The sequence below is a fragment of the Balaenoptera physalus genome (assembly GCF_965194825.1).
Source record: "Balaenoptera physalus genome assembly, chromosome: 16".
In the NCBI taxonomy this organism is placed as follows: Eukaryota; Metazoa; Chordata; class Mammalia; order Artiodactyla; family Balaenopteridae; genus Balaenoptera; species Balaenoptera physalus.
This window is the reverse complement of record NC_138898.1, coordinates 22,714,015-22,739,656: the sequence shown is the minus strand read 5'-3', so window position 1 is coordinate 22,739,656 and position 25,642 is coordinate 22,714,015. Positions and strand designations below refer to the sequence as shown.

Sequence of the window (25,642 nt, the reverse complement as noted above, 5' to 3'; positions counted from 1 at the left end):
CCTGGAGACGGGACTTTGAAGGAGTGAAAGCACTTATACCTCACCCGAGCAGCACAAAGTCCCTCAGGAAAATGATCTTTTTAGAGAGTATACAGTTAATACATGTTTATTGTAGAAAAACCAGAAGATATAAAAGAATTAAAGTTGCTTAAAATTCAACCACCCCCCAAAACACTAACATTTCATGTATATCCTTCCAGATAATTTCCCAAGGAGATATATATATATATATATCTTACAAAATGGGATTCTACTCTATATGTTTTGGACATTATTTTAACTTAAAGAATACTGTCAAACCACAGACACCAGTACTCAACCAGTGAAATTAATAAAGACTCCAGTAGCATCCTTCTTTTCCCAGAACATTGAGGGCTTTCTGTCTGCCACCAGTGTGCCACCGGGTGCTTGCAAATCTCTTATTTAATTCCACGAGGAAAATATGAAAGCAGCAAATGAACAATATGCATATTTGGGTAAAGAATTTGAAATTCTGTAGATGGGAACCTCAGGGAGGTTAGAAAGGAGGAAGGGTATGTTTTCTGGCAAAACAGGAGCTCAGAAAAACTAAAAAAAAAGAAATCCATATCCCTCCCCATGCTAGTGCCTGTCTCCTGCCAGAAGATTCTTTATCAGGCCATTACTTGCCATTATTGAATGAGGAAAACCAAGTAACATAGGCCCTGTTAATACCATCCCCTCTCGAAGACCCAACACAGTGCTGAGGTATAAAGAAACATCTGGGCACATTCCTAGACCAAACACAGTTCTTTTGCACAAAAGGGTCAAAACTGGGCACACAAGTGTGAGAGAAAGTCGTCAAGGAAGACACGGCCGGTTTCAAGACAGAGATACAGTCATGAGGTTTTATTGCAGCTGTTTCCTTCACCCAGATGAAATAACCAGTCACTTGAACTTGCAGTTCTATTTACATTCTCAATGTGACAATGTTCAGTAACTCTAGAGGCCAAGCTGTTAAAGTCTCCGTTTTTACACAAACAGTGAAGATGTTTCTTAAGAAAAATTTAACCTTGTCAGTGGCACATGGTTCCATAATTAAAACAGTTGCAAAGAGCATAAAGTGCAGCTGCCTAGTATGTAACAAAAGATGCAAACAAAATAGATCCAAGTTGCTTCTCAGAGAGCACAATGATACAACACTGAGACCACAAAATTGCAGAGTAAAACAATGACTTAAAGGTAGGAGGTGCAAAAATAAAACAATCTTGGCAGAGAAACATTACATTCTTGACCTTGGGTCCGCGCACATGAAGTCTGGGACGGATGCTTCTCCCTACTGAACATTTCAGAGGCACCTTGGTTAAAATGGACATGACCCAGTACCACGGACCACTTTCCTTGTGCTTCTATGAGCCCATGTGTGACCACATCCCCACCACACAGCATCGTGGTGGGAGAGGAGAAGGGTTCTAACTACTCTATGAATTAGGGTCAACTCTTGATTATCTACTGAGGGATGGGGGAGGGGTGATAGTGCACAATGGCAGACATTCCAAACAACTGTCACCCTAGTGTCTACAGCAGAGAGCCTGGTTACACAGTGGAAGGTGCAGCACTCCTAAGGCCCTGTGGATAATCCACTGGCCTGCGGTCTGAGTTCCTCCCCACTCCCTCTTGCTCTTGCCCAGGGCCAGGGCTGGCTCCCCAGGCCCAGCCTGCCAGGGAACGTCAGGCTTTCGTAAGGGAGTGTCGAAGCACAAGATGTTAGGGGCTCATGACTACACTCCCCACTGCCCTGCCTGTGGCAGCCACCAGCTTTGGCTCTAACTCCAGACTTTGCTCTTGGTGAATTTCTGTAGCACTGGGGATGTGCGTATGGGGCGAGAGCCCTCAGTTCAGGAGCGCTGCTCAACCACAGTGGTGTAGAGACACAGAGGGGAACCTGGAGTTCACTGGGCAATCACTTCATCTCTGCACGGGCAGCTACCAGCAAAAATGAAGTCCCAGCTCTGAGGAGCCCTGAGGATGGATGGTTCCTGTCATGACCTCTGATCAGCACCCAAGCAAGATGCAGAGAGCAAGTGGGAGGGAAGCTGCCTTCTCCAGGCTGGGCAATGGTAGAACCCTCAGGGCTTGGGCAGTGAGCACTCAGGAGAGAAAGAAACCAACATGGGCTAGAGCCACAGCTGACCCAGAGAACAGCCTGGTTTGGGGGATCCCTCTGCCACTGGGGCTAGGGGTCTCCTATAAGGTAGTTTTATGCCCCACTTCGGAGGAGGCCAGAGCCCTCAGTTCTTTTCAGCAAATCAATCAGGCCTCTCATCAAAATGCTGGAGCCCCTCCTGGCCCTCATCTACTGTTGATCCCACATGGCAGCTTACAGGGGGCTAAAAGGGTGAGGGTAGGTGCCTTTCACTAATGTTCCAGTCACTCAAGGAGAGCTCTCTTCAAATTTGGGGTGTTGGGCACCTCCTCAGGGGCGCAGGATTTTACGTTTTGCTTTTAACTGCGGCTGTTCGTGACAATCCCAAATGCAAATTCCAGTGTGCACCTTTGTCTAATTTCCAAATTTTTAAAAAAACAATCATATGTCCTAAGAGTTCAAAGTACATAAAGGAGTGGTTATTCTAAGAAAACAGGCTGCTAAAGAAGAAAGGCTTTGATTAATATTAAAAATAGGCAAGGCAGTGCTTTCCATAGCTCATGTAATAAGGTTTGCCTAATACCTGTTCCTCTAAATAAAAATGACTTAGCATGTGCGTACATTCAAAATATAAAATAAAAAGCACTAGTTGTCAATACATTTGTAGAACTCTGTAATCAAATTCCCTAAATTAATTGTGTTGGGGGGAGGAGGGAGAGGCTTTTTGTAAACAACTGATTGCAGACATTCACACTGAGTCATCTCAAAAAAGCTGGACTCTGAATTTGGATGCTTCTCGGGTGTGAGCTGGACTCTGGGCTGATTCTGTGTTCTTCCACTCCAATTTTCGAGGTGTTATAAGTGGGGCTACAATATCACCATCCTGTGAAAAAGAGAGAAACTAGAAATACAGAAAAGCCAGTTTTCATGGTTTTGAGCGAAAGCCTCAGGTACACATATCTTTGTCCTGCAGACAGATTGCTTCTGGACAGACTTACTCTTGGGAAACCCCAGATTGTATATATGCTCAGTGCGTGGGCTGAATTAGAAACACCACGGTCCTAGGAAGGGAAGAGCCCTCAGAGCAAAAGCCACCAGACCTATTCTTTTCACATGGCTAGGTTTTACGGCCCTCTCCCTTCACACACTTCCACAGAACACACTCTGTCCTGGTTTTCCAGGAGAAAGAGGGGCCGCACTGGACCCTTGCTCCTCTCTTTCCTGGTCTCCCCTGTAATAAATGTCCCAGGTCTGTAAGACGGCAAAGGGGGGAAGGACAGTGTGCGCCTGCAGAACTTGAGCTTTGCTCCACAATTAAGGCTATAACTTTGGCCCCATCAGCATTGACTCCAGCCAAAACAAGCAATGGTGTCAAAGTGAGGTGACACTACGACTTGAAAACAAATAGTGTAAGAAGCTAGGCCCTCTAACACCTGACTCTGTCCTGAATTGTTCTTGAACTTGTGGATGGATTCTCGAGGTTATATGAGGGTACAGGATCCGTGAGAGCCTTTATTGCACTAGGAAGAGAATGCTTGTGATAGAATATTGTGGCCTTCATTTGCCTACTTGCTCTCAGATCCACTCTTCGCCTCCCTCTGCTGTGCTCTGTGTCACAGGAGCTGCTCTTGTGAACTACGTTTCCCAGCTCCCGTGTCTACTGGCCTCCAGTCAGGTTTGGCCGATGGGAGGCACCGGTGGGAGGCTGGAAGAGAGGGGGGCAGAGAAGCCAGGGTGTCTCTCCCCTAACCCCTCTGGCTGGGTACAGTGGCTGTGATTCTGCTGTGGTTCTAGCTTCTGCAGGTGGCCCAGCACCTGGACTCCCACCTCCTTCCCTAGAGGTGGCAGCAGCTCCCTCCTGTTGTCTCACTGTCCTGTTTGCCCATTTAGCTCTTCTAAAGCTTTCGGATCTCATGCCCCGTATCACATTTCTTCTGCTGACCTACGCTGGATCTGACTTGATAGAGCTATTATTAAAAGCAGCCACACTATTGCCATGACACTCATATTTGGAAGACCCGTACCTCAAGTCAACATTATTTGTTTTCAAACTCGTCTCTATTTCTACCAAACATCCTTATTTCTACCCATTCTAATTTCAACTCTAGTGAATTTTATGAACGCCGACTTGACTATGTCACTTCCCTGCTTACACACCCCAATGGCTCCCACTGCTCTGGTGCTCTTGGCTTACAGGACTATGCACAGTGCCCCGCCCCCGTCCCTAAATGCACCCTGTTCTCTCCCACCTTCCGGCCTCCCCCCCACCCCCCTTTACCCAGCTGACTTCTCATCCATTCTTCAGGTCTCAGCTTCCAAGTCCCTCTTTAAATAAGCCTTCCCCAACAAACCAGACTTAAACTCGTCTCCTTTTTGCTCCTCTAAGACTGTCCACACTGCCCCTGACCCCAAAGCACTTACCACACCATTGTGATTGTTATTTACTCATGTGTCTGTTATCCCCAAATAGAGCGAAACCCGTGGGAACTGTCTCAGGTACCATTCCATCCCTGGCCCCTCACATAGGGCCTGGTGAAAACACTCATTCCCTGACTGAATGTATCTGGATTTAAGGTCACTATCACCACATGGCTGAACTTGAATAGCCTCTTGTTTCTCTGCTTCCAGTCTCTCCACGTTCCAATCCATCTGCTGCTAGAGTTTTCCTTCTTCATCAGGGGTTTAGTCTCCTTAGGAGCTACAGTACATAAGACAGACATACTTCCTTATTTCCACTGGTCTCACTCTAGCTGGAGACAAAACCCAGAAGTAAATAATAATTACAGCAGCATGGTAAGTCTTGAATACTCTCGACAATTCCCTGCCCACTGTACGTAACAATAAATCCTTCTTAGCTGATTACCCACGCTTCTCCACAATCCAGCCGACTCTTCCGTTTCCCCTGTCACCGCAACAATAAGACTTTTCTCCTCCAGTCAGACGGGTCTCCTCATGGCCCCCAAACACACCCAACTTGTTCCAGTTTCATTTTTGTGTAGCTCCCATTTCTCTCTGCTACTCATCCAAACACAATCCAGCTTTCTGGATGTAGTAGAATCCTCCCTCCTGCCTAAGACTTTTTTTTTTTTAACATCTTTATTGGAGTATAATTGCTTTACAATGGCGTTAGTTTCTGCTTTATAACAAAGTGAATTAGCTATACATATATCCCCATATCTCCTCACTCTTGCGTCTCCCTCCCACCCTCCCTACCCCATCCCTCTAGGTGGTCACAAAGCACCGAGCTGATCTCCCTGTGCTATGCGGCTGCTTCCCACTAGCTATCTGTTTTACATTTGGTAGTATATATAAGTCCATGCCACTCTCTCACTTTGTCCCAGCTTACCCTTCCCCCTCCCCGTGTCCTCAAGTCCATTCTCTACATCTGAATCTTTATTCCTGTCCTGCCCCTAGGTTCTTCAGAACCATTTTTTTTTTTTTAAGATTCCATATATATGTGTTAGCATACGGTATTTGTTTTTCTCTTTCTTACTTCACTCTGTATGACAGACTCTAGGTCCATCCACCTCACTACAAATAACTCAATTTCGTTTCCTTTTATGGCTGAGTAATATTGCATTGTATATATGTGCCACATCTTCTTTATCCATTCATCTGTCAGTGGACACTTAGGTTGCTTCCATGTCCTGGCTATTGTAAATAGTGCTGCAGTGAACATTGTGGTACATGACTCTTTTTGCATTATGGTTTTCTCAGGGTATATGCCCAGTAGTGGGATTGCTGGGTCGTATGGTAGTTCTATTTTTAGTTTTTTAGGAACCTCCATACTGTTCTCCACAGTGGTTGTATCAATTTACAGTCCCACCAACAGTGGAAGAGGGTTCCCTTTTCTCCACACCCTCTCCAGCATTTATTGTTTGTAGATTTTTTGATGATGGCCATTCTGATCAGCGTGAGGTGATACCTCATTGTAGTTTTGATTTGCATTTCTCTAATGATTAGTGATGTTGAGCATCCTTTCATGTGTTTGTTGGCAATCTGTATATCTTCTCTGGAGAAATGTCTATTTAGGTCTTCTGCCCATTTTTGGATTGGGTTGTTTTGGTTTTTTTGATATTGAGCTGCATGAGCTGCTTGTATATTTTGGAATTCAGCACCACCAAACCAGCTCTACAACAAATAATAAAGGAACTTCTCTAAGGCTTTTCTGACAGCTCTCCCAAAGCTCTGAGTCCTAACAGACTCACCTGTGTCCCTCCCTCTGGCATCTGACAAAGAGCCGATGTACTGGGCTACTCTTTCAGGTCTAACCTTTGGTTTTTGTTTCCTTCAGCACCCAACACATGGGGGTGGGGGTGGGAAGCAGCTAAGGTGTTGTGAGAGACAGCACTAGGCCAGGAAGTAGAACTCTGTTTCCCACCTGCCTGCCAATCATATTCATTCAGTCAACAAATATCAACTGGTCACATTCTCTGTGCCAGGCACCCACCGTGTGCAGGTCAATAAGGGACAATTTCAACAACATTCTCTATGGGATTGGCAACTAGAGAATTTAAATAGGTTACAGGTTTGGGAATGCTGAGTTTGGAATAAGTTAGAAAACTTATTATCAGTTATATGTGGCCTTAAATAAGTTAAAACTCAGCTTTGGTAACCTTCTCTTCAAGATGAGGACACATACCTTATGACAAAACTTCCAGTTATAAAATACATGCAGATAAGTCCTGGGGATGTAATGCCCGGCATGGTGACTATGGTTAATAATACTGCATGGTATAATGGTATATTTGAAAGTTGTTAAGAGAGTAGGTCGTAAAAAAAAAAAAAAAAAAAGATGAGAACACAATATCTCACCCGCCAGGGTCACTGGGAGGACTGGGTGAGACAACTGGTGAGAACATTGTCAAGTACTATTCACATGTTCACCATCTTAAACTTTTATTATTAGGACAATATTGATAAACAGAGCACCCACTCACAATTGCTGTAGGAAGAAACTGCTGGTGGACACAGGTTCAGGCATTTTAAAAGGAAAGCTTAATGTGGAAAAACGTTTTTTTCCCAAACGAAAACCAAATGACATTTATTTATTTATTTACTTTAAACTTTTTATTTCATATTGGAGTATAATTGATTAACAATGTTGTGTTAGTTTCAGGTGTACAGCAAAGTGATTCAGTTATACATACACATGTATCTATTCTTATTCAAAATCTTTTCCCATTTAAGTTATTACATAATATTCAGCAGAGTTCCCTGTGCCATACAAGGTCCTTGTTGGTTATCCATTTTAAATACAGCAGTGTGTACATGTCATTCCCAAACTCCCCAACTATTCCTCCCCACTACCATTCCCCTCAGTAACCGTAAGTTCGTTCTCTAAGTCTGTGAGTCTGTTTCTGTTTTGTAAATAAGTTCATCAAATGACTATATTTAAATGAGAACTTTTCAGAGGGATGTAAGGATTGCTTGTGTTTTTTACTTAAAAATTTGTGCAACGTATGTGAATAATGTCACCCACCTGTGGCTTGGTGAAGTCATTGATTAAACACCAGTGAACAAAATGCTGTTGTGCAGCATGCAGACTCCTTTTATCCGTCTTCTTACAATAAACTCGAATCAGCTGCTCAGCAAATACCTCTGGCAAAAACTGTGAAACCTTTTTAAAGAAGGAAAGATTTCACTGTCACCTTGAATTCACACACTGAAGAGAGAAATCAGTTGTTCCTAAGCTCCATGCTTGATGTTATATTAAAAGCACCATGTTGTTTTGCTATTTTATCCCAATGATAATCCAGAGAAAAGAATTCTAGGCAGCTGTCATATTGCAAAATGTCCCGCAATTTTATGTCCATTAATAGAAGATGAAAGGTTTGTATGATATAATTACATGAAGACTACAGACTCTCACACAGAAGATATGCAAATACGCACATTTAACTTAGATGACTTCAACCATATGACACTCCCTTCCCACCAGACTTATAAGCTAGCCTCTAAACCAAAAAACAGAGCTTTCTTCTATGTTTAGCAAACAGGAAAAACTGGCTGTTAAGATGGTCTAGGCTACACAGAATCAGGTATACTTGAATTTTAAAGATATGCTTCTGCTTCTTTTTTTTTTAACGGTACACATTGACTTTAGGACTCAACCTGAAAGTAAAATGCAATTTACTGTAAAGATCCAAATGCCACTGTAGTATATTTGTTTTACCTAAGTAGTTACCTGATTTTTAGTAATCATGATTGCCTGGCTGGGCTCACTCTTACAATAGAAGCGAACATGATCAATAGGATTCTTGTCTTCCATCCCATAATCCATGTTGATAACCTTAATACAAGCAATAAATAAGCGATCATGTACATAATAGCAATGAGAGTTCAATTCAGGGTTGTGGGGCATCACAAGAAACGAAGAAGAGCTCTCTGGAGGTTGAGAAGTAGGAGCCCTGGTAGGGTGGCTCATAGCAGAATAAAAGTAGCTCTGGTGCATGACCCATAGGGAATTGGTCTTTGAAATCTGGGTGGGGTGGGAGGGGTATTTGTGCTTTCAACATAAGTAGGGTATAACATCAATACCTACTATGTGACAGACACATGGCAGGCACTGTTGTGTAGAGATACAAGGACCCTTGATAAAATCCCAGCCCCCACAGACCACATGGCCTAGACTGAGGTAGAACAAATAATTTAAAAAGTAACTATCAGGAATTCCCTGGTGGTCCAGTGGTTAGGACTTGGTGCTCTCACTGCCAGGGGCCCCGATTCCATCCCTGGTCAGGGAACTAAGATCCTGCAAGCTGTACAGCCTGGCCAAAAAAAAGTAATTATCTAACCCCATTTGTTATGAGAGCTACCAAGGAAAAGCAAATGGTACTGTGAAACTTTGTAACCTGGGAACCTAGTAGTCTGGGGCACCTAGGCAATGACTGGAAATGTTTTCCTAGGAAAGTAACTTTACTAATAAGTGAGCAGGAATTAACCAGGCCTAGGTAGGAAAGAAAAGAATTCCAGGCAGAAGAAATAGCTCTGAAGCAGAGAGGACTGAAACTTGTCTGCTGGTTTTAGTAACACTGAAGTCATTGGTGATCTTAGTGAGAGTAGTTTTAATACAGGCAGACCTCAGAGATATTGCAATACATGCAAAGTGCAATAAAATGACTTGCAATAGAATGAAATGTAGCTGTATAGTGATGGTGACAGAGAAAAGGTTCAGAAGTAGATGAGAAGGGACTTCCCTGGCGGTCCGGTGGTTAAGACTCTGCGCAGGGGGCACGGATTCGACCCCTGTTCGGGGAACGAAGATCCCGAAAGCCACGTGGCATGGCCAAAACAAAGAAACAAACAAAAAACAAAGCAAAACAAAAAAGAAGTAGACGAGAAATGAGAGAGAAGACAACTTTTGGAAGTTTGGCTGTTAAGAGAGGCAAGAGGGGAGAATATGAAGTGGACCGTGGTACCCAGGAAAGGTAAGGGGACACAACTTTTCTATGAGTTTAACCCTGAAGAAGAGAAGATGGGTAAAGAGGAGTGCAGGGTTTGTTATTTTCTTAAGATGAGAGTCTGTTTAACTGCTGATGGGAAAGTCAAAGAGAGAGAGGAGAGAATGCATACTGTGTGGTTCTGCAGACGTTCTGAGACAAACTGCTCTCTGGCTGCACTGCCCAATGGGGTAACCACTGGCTATGTGTGGCTTTTTACATGTCAAGTCATTAACATTAAATATAAGAATAAAATTAGTTCTTCAACTGCAGCAGCCACATTTCAGTGCTCAATAGACATGTGTGGCTAGTCACTACTGAAATGGACAGCACAGATACAGACCATTTCCATCACCACAGGAAGTTCTATTGGACAGCCCTGGCCTGGAACACAATTAGAAGGGTTACCCTTAGCCTTTTGATAGGAAGAGAGACATTTCCCCACTGTACCAGAGCGAAGTCTGAACACAGCTGCACATGGAGGCAGGCTTGCTTATTTGATGGTGTAGGTGGAGAGAGTTCCTATCTAATAACCTATATTTTATCTCTGAAATAAGACCTGAAGTGGGGTTAGTCACTGAGAGTGAATACAGTTGGGGTTGGGAAGCAGGGCTGGAGATTTGGGAGGAGTGAAGATGGTTTGAAATAGTCACTATGGAGACTAGCAGAATTGCACTAAGCTTGCCAGAAAGTCCAGAGGGCCCACCTAGGGTTGGTGACCATGAACTGTCATTCAGCGTTTTGCGAGGGAGTTGAGGGTAACTGCAGAAAATGACTGAATTAATGGAAACACGATCTAAGTTAGATTGGGAGAGAAATGAAGATAGAAGATCACTAACAAGCTGGAAGAAAGTCAGGAGACAGTAAACTGGAGCTCCCGATGAGCTAGGAACAAGCAAGTAAGGAAGAAAGGGGTTTATGGACAGAGATGGGATGCTTTAGTTAGTGATTTTTAGAGGGAGGGCATTTTCAAATGTTGATAAGGTTCAGAGTGTAATCTGCCGAGCACGTTGGCTGAGGTGGAGGGGATAAGGTCACCGAGGATGAAGGTAAGGAGATCAGAGCTGGCGCCATGTGGACTATGAAGCCACTAAAGATGATGGCAGGAGCTGGAGTAGAGTGGAAGGCTCTACACCATGCCAAAATCTTCAACCAAGAGGACAGGAGATGGTTTAAGGATGTCAGTCTCAGAGGAACAGGGATCTTGCATGGGGCCTTGAAGTGGTACTAGGGAACAAGAGGACTGATGAACAGGAAGGTCTCCTGACCCTGAGGAATGTGCTTTTCCTGAAAGAGCTGCAGGGGAATCAGGCTCTCAGGGGACAGCCAGGCTGCAACAAAGGCAAAAAGATAGTCAGCGAAGAGGCTAAAGATAGAGGGGAGTTAGTTAATTATGGAGTGGAAATTCCAAAGGGCTCCACGGACCGGTCTGGGACAAGGGAAGAGACTGGAAGTGAAGTAAGGGAAGAAATAGAGTAATGTGGTGATGACGGTACAGAAAAGAACAGGTGATAAGAGGGGCTTATCCTGTGAGTGGTGACTGAAGAAAACCGGTATATGAGCTTTGCTGTCTATGCTGCCAGTGGCCTGTGAGACAAAGGTGGACATCTGAGATTCAGCCATGGTCCAGAAGTGAGACCAGGGGTCTGCAGTACACGGCCAGCCCTCCCACTCTGCATGGTCTACTGGCTTTGATAGCTGCATCCCTTTATCTGTGAGGGAGCATTGCTCAGTCCTCCCCACGATCCCAGTGCTGGTGCTGTCACAGGTCTCTCTCCTGGGTGTTGTTTCATAAGGGAGGGACCTGATGCAGCATTGACATTTTACCCATCGTGGTAAGGCATGAACACTAATCAAATTTTCAACAATTTAAGTGCCACTACCTCTTCGGTATTTATTTCCTTGGCTTTAGAATAGTAATAAAAGGCAATCCCTATTTTCTTCATAATGCATAACTCTAAATTCCTCCTTAAAGCAGATTGATAAAACAGTTACTTTCCAGAAGGGCAATGTTATACAGAGATCCCATTCTCAAGCAAGGACTCAAGAGTAAAAAAGTAGCTACAGACCAACAACAATGAATCTTTCATTCTAAATAGTAAATTATGTTTTATAGCCCATTACATAATCATAAAAGTTACTACACACAGTCCCCAAAGGGGCCACGTATGGTAAGATGCACCACGTAAATATACTACACTGTCAAGCTAAAACTAGATGCTAATTCATGATAAGACATTTAATTAGCAATTTTACTTGTTTTCTCAGAATACAGATGGGCTTTACCCATCTTAAAATGGAAAGAGTTTCAGATTATGAAACTCTTGTACCATACTCACTGTAAAAAAAAAAAAAAAATCACCTGCAATTCCACCACTCAGGTAGAAACAATGTTAACATTTTACTATTAATATATCCAAAATTTTTTCAATATGTTCATTGCACACACACATTTAAATGTAATGTATATACATTTAAAGAAACAAAAAGAAAATCATTCTGTATGTACTTTTTTCACTTATTATAAACACCTTTCGATGTTAAAAACAACTTTTAATGTTTGCATTATTCCACTGAATTTCCTATTGAGAGACATATATAGGGACTTCCCTGGTGGTCCATTGCTTAAGACTCCATGCTTTCAATGCAAGGGGCGCGGGTTCGATCCCTGGTTGGGGAACTAAGATCCCACATGCCGTGTGGCATGGCCAAAAAAAGACATACACATTTTCCCCCTAATTTCACATTATAATAAAGCTACAATAAATATATTTGTGCTTTTTTTGAAAAACTGATCACTTCCTTTGGACAAATCCCCAGAATGAAACTGCTGGGTCAGTTAAAATTGACCCTAGTTTGGTCTCTTGTATCAATTTACACTCCCATTTTCACATACCTTTATTATCACAAAATCTTATAAAAATGTTCTTATCTTATACGTCTGATAATCAAAAAACTCGTTGCATCAATTTGCCTATAGGTTAACAAGAAAGTTAAACTTCGTTCATGTCTACTGGCCATGTGTATGTCATCTTCTCCTATGCATGGCAGCCACTTGAAGTACCTCTGATCCTCTATCCATTGGGAGATGGGGAGGTGGGGGACTGACTAGGAGTAATGCCTGCACTGAGGGCAAGGGCAGACACGTGGGAGCCCAGGGATAACATTCTGGAGAGTGAAGCCTTTCAGAGCCTCAGGAAGTCAGGATGTGAGATCCCTTTATTCTGGTGGAACCTCATCTAATGAAACAGGAAACTGCAGCCTGATCTGCAGATCTGAGGCACTTCAACACATAGTCAAGCGAATAGAGAGAGGGTCCAAGGGCAGTTCACTCACTGTGTCCCTCGGCAAAGAATGGTTATGGAGAGATTGCCTTTTGCTCAAAGATGCGTCAGCAAGAGAATAGCAAATGAGAGGCTTACGGAAAAAATACACAGAGAACACTGTCCTGAGATTTCAGAGGAGTAGAACTCTGAAAAGAATTTCTTAGAGGAAACAGAAGAAAATGTGAGAAAGCCATTTGGCATTCTCATTAGGATACAAGAAGACACTACATCCTCTATGAAAATAGGAGTCAAAAAGTCTTAACTTTTTCCTTTGTGTGTATGTGTGCAATTAAAATATTATTGGTATGTATTACTTTTTTGATCAAGAAAACATTCAAAAATCACTATATACAACGTTCTATTCATGACATGACCACAATTACATAAAAATATTTACAATATTGACATAAAAATGTCAAAGAAGATTTTAAAACTGCTTAATGTTAGTTTTTTTCTGTGATATCACAGGTGATTCTCTTTCTTCCATCTTTCTGTATTTTCCAAATTTTCTATAATGAACATGTTCTACTGTTATAATGGGGGTGGTAGTGGTGCTTTATTTTAAATAAATTCTTTGCTTAGTATGTTATTGGACTAACTACTTACATCCACTATGAAATCTTCAGCCTTCAGTTCAGGTTCTAGCACCATGTCACTGGGTTTAGCACTGGCGACCCCTTTCGGAAGGCTTTCGTAGTTTTCCTAGAAAAGACAAGGCTCCTCGTGTTAGAACTCCAGTCCTTCATTCTACAGTGTTTGTATCACGAAGAGGTTCCCTCTCTAAAAACGGCACTTTACCAAAAAAAGTGGGTAGAGATTTCCCTAACAAATATATGGCTTCTGCCTATGCCATCTTTTAATCAAATCACAATAGTGCAATTTTCATAACAGAATTTCACATTGAAAAAAATGTGGCATTAACGTATTGGTAAAACAAGAAGAAGTAAAGTGTGACCCAAGGAAGTATCATGAGGCAGGGTGTGGTTATCCATGTGGCTTTTGTTATGGGCTTTCTGGCAAAGAGAAAACCCTTCAACAAGCGGGAGAGATAACTGATAACTGAACTAAAGAAGGCAGGCAAGCACCATCTGCGAGAACCTGATAATCTGTGAAAGAAGGAAGTAGTTAAAGCAGGTCCTTAGAGTGTCAAAGAAGCTCGTGCAGATACCTCATTTTGAGGCCCCTTTTTTCTTACATTCATTTTCTTGCCTTTGGATCTAGACAAAATTTGAGGCCCCCCTCTCACTTCTGAAATGAGAGAGTAAAGGTTTTGGAGTAAATGAGACTTGGCTTTGAATCCTGGCTCACTAACTGTGCTTCCATAGGCAAATTATTTAATCTCTCCCAAGCCTCAGTTTCTTCATCTGCAGGGCAGGCCTCAGAAGACTGATGTGAAGATTAAATGAGAACGTGTAAAGGGCTTAGAATACAGTCATGGTATTGTGATGGGCTAATGCTTTCCTCTTGGGGGTCAGAGGACCTTTCAACTTACCCTTTTAATCTTTATTTGTCCAATAGGCTGAGTCTCACCTACAAACTTGTAGAGGTTACGGCATTCAATTTTCTTTAAAATCGCTCGTGCAGCATCCAATTTGGGATCAGCAGAGTATAAAATCTCCAGAAAAATGTTATCTGCCAATTTGATGAAATTTCAGTTACATTAAAATGAAAAAACAAGATTTTAAAAGACTCATACATTGCTGTATGACTCATACATCGTCTGAAATGATTTCAAGCAGTTTACAAACGTAGGTACACAATGATTATAACAATGTGAAAAAAAATTTCTAAGCCTGAAGTGAAAAAACCTTTGTAAAAGTGTTGCAGTCAATGTCTCAGATTTGCTTCAAGGTAATCTAATGAGTGGGAAAGGGGAGAGCTGAGACAAGACTGCACTGGAGTTGATGACTTGAGACTGGGTTTTAGGTACAAAGGTGTATTAATTTAGGTGTATTAATTTATTGTTATGTTGGTTTTTTAAAAATACTTATTTATTTATTTTTATTTATTTGGCTGTGCCAGGTCTTAGTTGCAGCATGCAAGCTCTTAGTTGCAGCATGCAGGATCTAGTTCCTTGACCAGGGATGGACCCAGGCCCCTGGCACTGGGAGCTCGGAGTCTTAACCACTGGACCACCAGGGAAGTCCTTATATTATGTTTTTTTAAAGAGAATGATACTTAAGGATTACAAAATTATGTCTGAGATCTGCTTCAAAATGGCCCAGGGTCTGATGGGGTGAAGGGATGAAGCAAAGTTGTCATGCGTTGATAATTGCTGCAGCTAAGTGATGAGGCTAAGTGATGTAAATTTCCTTAATAAAAAGTTTTTAAGGGAATTCCCTGGCAGTCCAGTGGTTAGGACTCCGTGCTTTCACGGCCAGGGCCTGGGGTCGATCCCTGGTCGGGGAACTAAGATCCCGCAAGCCTCGTGGTACCGCCAAAAAAAAGAAAAAAAAAGTTTTTAAAAGTTTCATTCCCTGATGATAGAAGGTAGTTTATTTTCCTTCTTTCTTTTTCTTCCAACTTTTTATTTTGGAAATTTCAAAATAAAATACACTTCACTGAAATTTATCCACTGTTAACATTTTCCCACATATGCAAACACTCTCTCCGTGTGTGTGCACACATAAATTTTTGAGGAAACATTTGAAAATTACAGACATCAATACCTTTCACTCCTAAATACTTCAGCATGTACCTCCCAAGAACAAGAACGTCCCCCAACATAACCACAATCATGCCAAGAAACTTAATACTGATATAAAAATATCTGACATACAATCTATATTTGAATTTGCTTAATTGTTCCAATAATGCAATTTACGAATTTTTGTTGCTGTTTAGAGAAACCAGTCAAGTATTATGGATGACATTAGTTGTTGTGTTTTATAGTCTCCTCCCATCTAGAACTAGGATAATTCCCCTGACTTCTTTCATTATGTTGACATTTTAGAAAAGTTCAGGCAGTCATTATGTAAAATGTCCCAGACTTTGAACTTGTTCGACTGCTTCTTCACCATTAGATTCAAGGAAAACACTGTTGTCGAGAACACTGTATAAGTGTTACAACATCTAAGAACACTATATAAGAGCTTGGCTCAGTGCATCACATCACAAGTCACATAACGAGCTTTGTTATATTTACGGATTATGTTAAGTTCCAACAGTTGGTTAAAGCAATAACCACCACCCCGCCCCGAATTTCTCTGTTATAAATGTATCTTTCCCTTTGTAATTAACAATCTGCAGGGTAATATTTTGAGAGAGACTGACTATCCCAATAAGTTGTCAACCAATGGTTTAGCATTCATTGATAATCCTTGATTGAAGCAATCACCACATTTTGCAAAGTGAGTTTTATTAAAATGCCTTTTCTTGGCAAAATAAAATATTAGTAGTCTATGTCATTCACATCACCCACATGTATATGTACCAATCCATGGTTAACACATTCCTCACCCTCTCAGTGATGCTGTCTACAAACCCATCTCTCCATCTTTAGTTTTCATTATCTCTTTACACATTATGCGCACAGTTTGAAAAACAGAACAATTTTATTTTAACATAAACAAGACCAGGGGCGGGATGAACTGGGAGATTGGGATTGACGTATATACACTAATACGTATAAAACAGATAACTAATGAGAACCTGCTGTACAGCACAGGGAATTCCACTTCGTTGTACAGTAGAAACTAACAACATTGTAAAACAACTCTACCCCAATAAAAAACAACAGCAACGACAACAACAACAAAAACAAGACCACGCTTTTCTTATCCATGCTTTTACCTACCCTATTCCCAGGTGAATTAAAGAAATGCTTTTCCCCATGACAGAATCTCACTTCCTGAAGGCCTGTCTAATCCCTGAGGTTCATCTCAAAAGGCACCTGATTGTGAAACCTTCCCTAATTCTTCCAAACCAGAGATGTAATTCCTCTTTGAACCCCATGGAACTCAACTGATACTCTTCTTATGCCTTTCATCTTATTCTACCAGGTACAGGTTTTGGGGTGGACTTATATTTTCATTTCTGTTGGCTAAATGGGTAAAAGAAGGATTACTGGATCACAGGATACATATATGTTTAAAAGAAAATGCTCAACTTTTCCCAAGTGGCTGTACCACCTGCATTCCCACCAGCCATGTATGAGAGTTCTATTTGTTCTATGTACATATTTTCAGAAGAGTCATCTACAAAAGTAAACTGCTTGTCTATTAAATTTAATGACTAAAATATCACTAAAATAGTGTAAACAACATTCAGCTTGGGAGTCAGAAGACTTGGTTTGAGTTCAGCTTTGCCATTTTTTAGGATAAGCTACTTTCCCTCATTTGGCCTGTTTCCTCATTTGAGGGGTTTTAAGCGGATGATCTCTAAGGTTCTTTTGAATTTAACATTCTAAGACCTCAATTTAATTAAGGGATTTGGGGGTAGGGTCTTGCAGGGGAAGGGAGGGAAGGGGTAAGGTCCACCTATTGCTTAGGAATATTGCGGGATAAAGACCAAGGTTTAGCATTGGTATTTACTAAATGTATTAGGATTTAGAAAATGGTTACCTAAGACAGTGGTCATAACATTTGCAATGCTTAAGATAGCTACATCCAGATAAGCTGAAACATCCATCAGAAATAGAAATTTAGGAAGCAGAGAGAATAGATAAAGAAACAGCATATTCATATGATAGACTACTACTCAGCAATAAAAAGGAATGAACTACCAGTACATGCAATCTGGATAAATCTGAAATACATAATGCTGAGTGAAAGAAACCTTACACAGAAGAATACATACGGTATGATTCCATTGCTATAAAAGTCTAGCACAGGCAAATAGTGGTTGCTTCTCAGGGTGAGGTAGGGACAGGAATTGACTGGGATGGGGCATGAGGGAATTTTCTAAGGAGAAGATAAGGTTCTGTGTCCTGCATTTGTTTAGCAAATGTTACACTTAAAATTTTTGCATTTATACAAATTGCATGTAACTTTTACATCAAAAGAAAAAAATCTATAAACAATTAGTGAACTTTAGTTAATCTGTATGCTGAAGGAGTTAGGGTAAAGTATACTGATGTCTGAAATTTATTTTAAAATGTATCAAACTTTAGATAGATTAATAAATGGATAGAGGGATGGTAGGTAATAAATATGTGATAAAGCGAGTCCAGTAAATGCTAGAATTTAGGTGGTGAGTATACAGGTTTTAACTGTAAAATTCTTTCAACACTGCTGTATATTTTCAACACTTACCCCCAAAATGTGAAAAAACATTCTAAAAAATTTGAAAATAAGAAGTGGAGATTTGCGACTGCCCTGGTGGCACAGTGGATAAGACTCCGAGCTCCCAGTGAAGGGGTCCCGGGTTCGATCCCTGGTCAGGGAACTAGATCCCACATGCATGCCGCAAATAAGGAGCCCGCCTGCCACAACTAAGACCTGGTGCAACCAAATAAATAAATAAATAAATAACTAAAAGCAAATAGATTTAAAAAAAGAAGTGGAGATTTTTAAAATAAAGATAAGGTGAGTTGCTTTTGGAAATGCAGCAAAAGTAAGGAAGGCTCTCACATGGTCCTATTCCTTCAAGGTCATGTAGTTAAGGAGAATAAGGATTATATGACTGCTCAGAATCATATGCAAGAAAAGTACAATGATCCCTGTCTCAAATGCTGAAAGCTGGAAAGGCTATATGCTTGTTCTCCAATACCCTGGCAGATAAAGCACAAAAATGTAACCTAATTTCTTGTCTGCGATTTTTGACATTGTTATAACATCCAAGTATGTGATCAGTGAACTCATCTCACCGAATGGGGTAAAAACCAGTTTGGGTGTTGTAGAACTTTCATGGTAAGCAAGAGCTATATATAGTCATGAGCACTTAAGACCTCATTAAAATGTATGATATTTTAATGGTTTGTCAGTTAACCCCAAAGTGTATAAAATGCAGAATTCATTTCTTTTCACCAAAAGATAATTTAAATGTAATATAATGTTACAGGATGAATGGTTGGGACTGGTCTGTGAGGAAAACTGAAGATGATTTTTTTAAAACACAGCATCATTTGCTTCATTATGAGCAAAAGTTAAAGATAAATATCCAGGGAGGTGCCTTCAAGATGGCGGAGGAATAAGATGTGGAGATCACCTTCCTCCCCACAAATACAACAAAACTACATCTACATGTGGAACAACTCCTACAGAACACCTACTGAACGCTGGCAGAGGACCTCAGATTTCCCAAAAGGCAAGAAACTCCCCACATACCTGGCTGTGTGGCTGACAGGGTCTGGTGCTCTGGCTGGGTGTCAGGCCTGAGCCTCTGAGGTGGGAGAGCCAAGTTCAGGACAGTGGTCCAGCAGAGACCTCCTGGCTCCACGTCATATCAAATGGCGAAACCTCTCCCAGAGATCTCCATCTCAACGCTAAGACCCAGCTCCACCCAACGACCAGCAAGCTACAGTGATGGACACCCTATGCCAAACAACCAGAAAGACAGGAACACAACCCCACCCATTAGCAGAGAGGCTGCCTAAAATCATAATAAGGTCACAGACACCCCAAAACACACCATCGGATGTGGTCCTGCCCACCAGAAAGACAAGATCCAGCCTCATCCACCAGAACACTGGCACCAGTCCACTTCACCAGGAAGCCTACACAACCCACTGAACCAACCTTACCCACTGGGAGCAGACACCAAAAACAACGGGAACTACGAACCTGCAGCCTGTGAAAAGGAGACCGCAAACACAGTAAGTTAAGCAAAATGAGAAGACAGAGAAATACACAGCAGATGAAGAAGCAAGGTAAAAACCCACCAGACCAAACAAATGAAGAGGAAATGGGCAGTCTATCTGAAAAAGAATTCAGAGTAATGATAGTACAGATGATCCAAAATCTTGGGAACAGAATGGAGAAAATACAAGAAACTTTTAACAAGGACCTAAAAGAACTAAAGAGCAAACAAACAATGATGAACAACACAATAAATGAAATTAAAAATTCTCTAGAAGGAATCAATAGCAGAATAACTGAGGCAGAAGAACGGATGAGTGACCTGGAAGATAAAATAGTTGAAATAACTACCACAGAGCAGAATAAAGAAAAAAGAATGAAAAGAATTAAGGACAATCTCAGAGACCTCTGGGACAACATTAAATGCACCAACATTCAAATTATAGGGGTCCCAGAAGAAGAAGAGAAAAAGAAAAGGACTGAGAAAATATTTGAAGAGATTATAGTTGAAAACTTCCCTAATATGGGTAAGCAAATAGTCAATCAAGTCCAGGAAGCACAGAGAGTCCCACACAGGATAAATCCAAGGAGAAACACGCCAAGACACATATTAATCAAACGATCAAAAATTAAATACAAAGAAAAATATTAAAAGCAGCAAGGGAAAAGCAAGAAATAACATACAAGGGAATCCCCATAAGGTTAACAGCTGATCTTTCAGCAGAAACTCTGCAAGTCGGAAGGGAGGCAGGAAATATTTAAAGAGATGAAAGGGAAAAACCTACAACCAAGATTACTCTACCCAGCAAGGTTCTCATTCAGATTCGATGGAGAAATTAAAACCTTTACAGACAAGCAAGAGCTAAGAGAATTCAGCACCACCAAACCAGCTTTACAACAAATGCTAAAGGATCTTCCCTAGGCAGGAAACACAAGAGAAGGAAAAGACCTACAATAACAAACCCAAAACAATTAAGAAAATGGTCATAGGAACATACATATCAATAGCTACCTTAAATGTAAATGGATTAAATGCTCCAACCAAAAGACACAGACTGGCTGAATGGATACAGAAACATAACCCATATATATACTGTCTACAAGAGACCACTTCAGACCTACAGACACATACAGACTGAAAGTGAGGGGATGGAAAAAGATATTCCATGCAAATGGAAATCAACAGAAAGCTGGAGTAGCAATTCTCCCATCAGATAAAATAGACTTTAAAATAAAGATTATCACAAGAGACAAAGAAGAACACTACATAATGATCAAGGGATCAATCCAAGAAGAAGATATAACAATTGTAAATATTTATGCACTCAACATAGGAGCACCTCAATACATAAGGCAAATGCTAACAGCCATAAAAGGGGAAATTGACAGCAACACAATAATAGTAGGGGACTTTAACACCCCACTTTCACCAACGGACAGATGATCCAAAATGAAAATAAATAAGGAAACACAAGCTTTAAATGATACATTAAAAAAGATGGACTTAATTGAAATTTATAGGACATCCCACTCCAAAACAACAGAATACACTTTCTTCTCAAGTGCTCATGGAACATTCTCCAGGACAGATCATATCTTGGGTCACAAATCAAGCCTTGCTAAATTTAAGAAAATTGAAATCGTATCAAGTATCTTTTCCGACCACAACACTATGAGACTAGATATCAATTACAGGAAAAAATCTGTAAAAAATACAAACACATGGAGGCTAAACAATATACTGCTAAATAACCAAGAGATCACTGAAGAAATCAAAGAGGTAATCAAAAAATACCTAGGAACAAATGACAATGAAAACACGATGACCCAAAACCTATGGGATGCAGCAAAAGCAGTTCTAAGAGGAAAGTTTATAGCAATACAATCCTACCTCAAGAAACAAGAAACACCTCAAATAAACAACCTAACCTTACACCTAAAGTAAGTAGAGAAAGAAGAACAAACAAAACCCAAAGTTAGCAGAAGGAAAGAAATCATAAAGATCAGATCAGAAATAAATGAAAAAGAAATGAAGGAAACGATAGCAAAGATCAATAAAACTAAAACCTGGTTCTTTCAGAAGATAAACAAAATTGATAAACCATTAGCCAGACTCATCAAGAAAAAAAGGGAGAAGACTCAAATCAATAGAATTAGAAATGAAAAAGGAGAAGTAACAACCGACACCGCAGAAATACAAAGGATCATGAGAGATTATTACAAGCAACTATATGCCAATAAAATGGACAACCTGGAAGAAATGGACAAACTCTTAGAAAAGCACAACCTTCTGAGACTGAACCAGGAAGAAACAGAAAATATAAACAGACCAATCACAAGCACTGAAATTGAAACTGTGATTAAAAATCTTCCAACAAACAAAAGCCCAGGACCAGATGGCTTCACAGGCAAATTCTATCAAACATTTAGAGAAGAGCTAACACCCATACTTCTCAAACTCTTCCAAAATATTGCAGAGGGAGGAACACTCCCAAACTCATTCTACAAGGCCACTGTCAGCCTGATACCAAAACCAGACAAAGATGTCACAAAAAAAGAAAACTACAGGCCAATATCACTGATGAACATAGATGAAAAAATTCTCAACAAAATACTAGCAAACAGAATCCAACAGCACATTAAAAGGATCATACACCATGATCAAGTGGGGTTTATCCCAGGAATGCAAGGATTCTTCAATATATGCAAATCAATCAATGTGATAAACCATATTAACAAATTGAAGGAGAAAAACCATATGATCATCTCAATAGATGCAGAAAAAGCTTTAGACAAAATTCAACACTTATGATAAAAACCCTCCAGAGAGTAGGCATAAAGGGAACTTACCTCAACATAATAAAGGTCATATATGACAAACCCACAGCCAACATCATTCTCAATGGTGAAAAACTGAAACCATTTTCACTAAGATCAGGAACAAGACAAGGTTGCCCACTCTCACCATTATTCAACATAGTTTTGGAAGTTTTAGCCACAGCAATCAGAGAAGAAGAAGAAATAAAAGGAATCCAAATTGGAAAAGAAGAACTAAAACTGTCACTGTTTGCAGATGACATGATAGTATACATAGAGAATCCTAAAGATGCTACCAGAAAACTACTAGAGCAAATCAATGAATTTGGTAAAGTAGCAGGATACAAAATTAATGCACAGAAATCTCTTGCATTCCTATACACTAATGATGAAAAATCTGAAAGAGAAATTAAGGAAACGCTCCCATTTACCACTGCAACAAAAAGAATAAAATACCTAGGAATAAACCTACCTAAGGAGACATAAGAACTGTATGCAGAAAACTATAAGACACTGATGAAAGAAATCAAAGAGGATACAAACGGATGAAGAAACATACCATGTTCTTGGACTGGAAGAATCAACACTGTGAAAATGACTATACTACCCAAAGCAATCTACAGATTCAATGCAATCCCTATCAAACTACCAATGGCATTTTTCACAGAACTAGAACAAAAAATTTCACAATTCATATGGAAACACAAAAGACCCCGAATAGCCAAAGCAATCCTGAGAAAGAAAACCGGAGCTGGAGGAATCAGGCTCCCTGACTTCAGACTATACTACAAAGCTACAGTAATGAAGACAGTATGGTATTGGCACAAAAACAGAAATATAGATCAATGTAACAGGATAGAAAGCCCAGAGATAAACCCACGCACATATGGTCACCTTATCTTTGATAAAGGAGGCAAGAACATACAATGGAGAAAAGACAGCCTCTTCAATAAGTGGTGCTGGGAAAACTGGACAGCTACATGTAAAAGAATGAAATTAGAACACTCCTTAACACCATACACAAAAATAAACTCAAAATGGATTAAAGACCTAAATGTAAGGCCAGACACTATAAAACTCTTAGAGGAAAACATAGGCAGAACACTCCATGATATAAATCACAGCAAGATCCTTTCTGACCCACCTCCCAGAGTAATGGAAATAAAAGCAAAAATAAACAAATGGGACCTAATGAAACTTAAAAGCTTTTGCATAGCAAAGGAAACTATAAACAAGACGAAAAGACAACCCTCAGAATGGGAGAAGATATTAGCAAACGAATCAATGGACAAAGGATTAATCTCCAAAATATATAAACAGCTCATGCAGCTCAATATTAAAAAAACAAACAACCCAATCCAAAAATGGGCAGAAGACCTAAATAGACATTTCTCCAAAGAAGATATACAGATTGTCAACAAACACATGAAATGACGCTCAACATCACTAATCATTAGAGACATGTAAATCAAAACTACAATGAGGTATCACCTCACACCAGTCAGAATGGTCATCATCAAAAAATCTACAAACAATAAATGCTGGAGAGGGTGTGGAGAAAAGGGAACCCTCTTGCACTGTTGGTGGGAACGTAAATTGATACAGCCACTATGGAGAACAGTATGGAGGTTCCTAAAAAACTAAAAATAGAACTACCATATGACCCAGCAATCCCACTACTGGGCATATACCCTGAGAAAACCATAATTCAAAAAGAGTCATGTACCACAATGTTCACTGCAGCTCTATTTACCATAGCCAGGACACGGAAGCAAACTATGTGTCCATTGACAGATGAATGGATAAAGAAGATATGGCGCATATATACAATGGAATATCACTCAGCCGTCAAAGAAACAAAATTGAGTTATTTGTAGTGAGGTGGATGGACCGAGAGTCTGTCATACAGAGTGAAGTAAGTCAGAAAGAGAAAAACAAATACTATATGCTAACACATATATATGGGATCTTAAAAAAAAAAAAAAAAAGGTTCTGAAGAACCTAGGGGCAGGACAGGAATAAAGACGCAGACATAGAGAATGGACTTGAGGACACAGGGAGGGGGAAGGGTAAGCTGGGACAAAGTGAGAGAGTGGCATGGACTTATATACACTACCAAATGTAAAATAGATAGCTAGTGGGAAGCAGCCACATAGCACAGGGAGATCAGCTTGGTGCTTTGTGACCACCTAGAGGGGTGGGATAGGGAGGGTGGGAGGGAGATGCAAGAGGGAGGAGATATGGGGACATATGTATATGTATAGCTGATTCACTTTGTTATACAGAAGAAACTAACACACCACTGTAAAGCAATTATACTCCAATAAAGATGTTAAAATAAATAAATAAATAAATAAATATCCACAGCTTGCTCACATTGTCTTATAATCTCTTCCTCCATTCCTATCCACACAACAATGGGAGACTAGTATACCTGCTATGATGTTATTAAAACAAAACACAGAAACAATTTAGATACATTATCCCCTATAAGTAACTTTGTCATCAATCCAACCCAGATTAATTAACAAGCAAAAAGCAAACTCACTTATCACATTATAAACTGTAAGTACTGATGTACAGTGTTCTCAGTGTACACAGACATTTGATACAGGGAATCACCATTTCACTTCTAATCTTTGGTTTATCTATGATTGGAAAATGACTAAAAATTTACAAGTGTAATGGGGACTCTCTATATTATATGCATATAAAATAAAATCTAGCAGAGATGGAGCAGGAAGTTGATCTTGGTTGTGTCTGAGGCCACTCAGTTTCTGTTGTTCTTGCTTGGTTCAGAACCTCCAGCCTTTCCACTGATTCTGTCATGTTGTTTTTAGTTAAGCAGAGACAGTTTTAGGATTTGCAACTAAGAACTCTGACTGGTACACGCTTTTTGGTTTACCTCTTTTGCTCTACTGATCTTTATTTCTCAGTCTACACTCTCCCACATTAAAGAATCAGCTGCAACCCCTCACCTCTCTTCCTTCACACCCTAAGCCGCAGAGTTTGTTTCTGCTGACGTGAGGGGAAATGTTTCTCACATCCTGTGTTTTGCAACAAAGATCATGTTAAAAGGGCAAGTCAAAAAAAAAAAAAAAAAAGGCAAGTCAGCTTTTTGATACTGGTATGGTATTAGTCCAGCTGTATTATAAGTTAAATAATAATTAATATTGAGTACTTATGTGCCAAGTACTATTCTAGGTGCTATATGCC

General features: G+C 40.3%; 1 protein-coding gene across 3 annotated transcripts in view; it reads right to left on the bottom strand.

Annotated features, from left to right (window-relative positions):
- Positions 1-92: 92 nt before the first annotated feature.
- Positions 93-25,642, bottom strand: part of SAMHD1 (SAM and HD domain containing deoxynucleoside triphosphate triphosphohydrolase 1) — a 65,288-nt gene continuing 39,738 nt past the window's right edge. For 2 of the 3 annotated variants that reach the window (XM_082430188.1, XM_082430190.1), the window contains 5 exons: positions 14,365-14,504; positions 13,479-13,574; positions 8,292-8,396; positions 7,587-7,724; positions 93-2,987 (listed from right to left, as the gene is read on the bottom strand). In XM_082430188.1, coding sequence (XP_082286314.1) covers positions 2,868-2,987; positions 7,587-7,724; positions 8,292-8,396; positions 13,479-13,574; positions 14,365-14,504 — 599 coding nt within the window. In that variant the 3' untranslated portion in view covers positions 93-2,867. The other variant, XM_082430189.1, reaches the window with a different exon arrangement.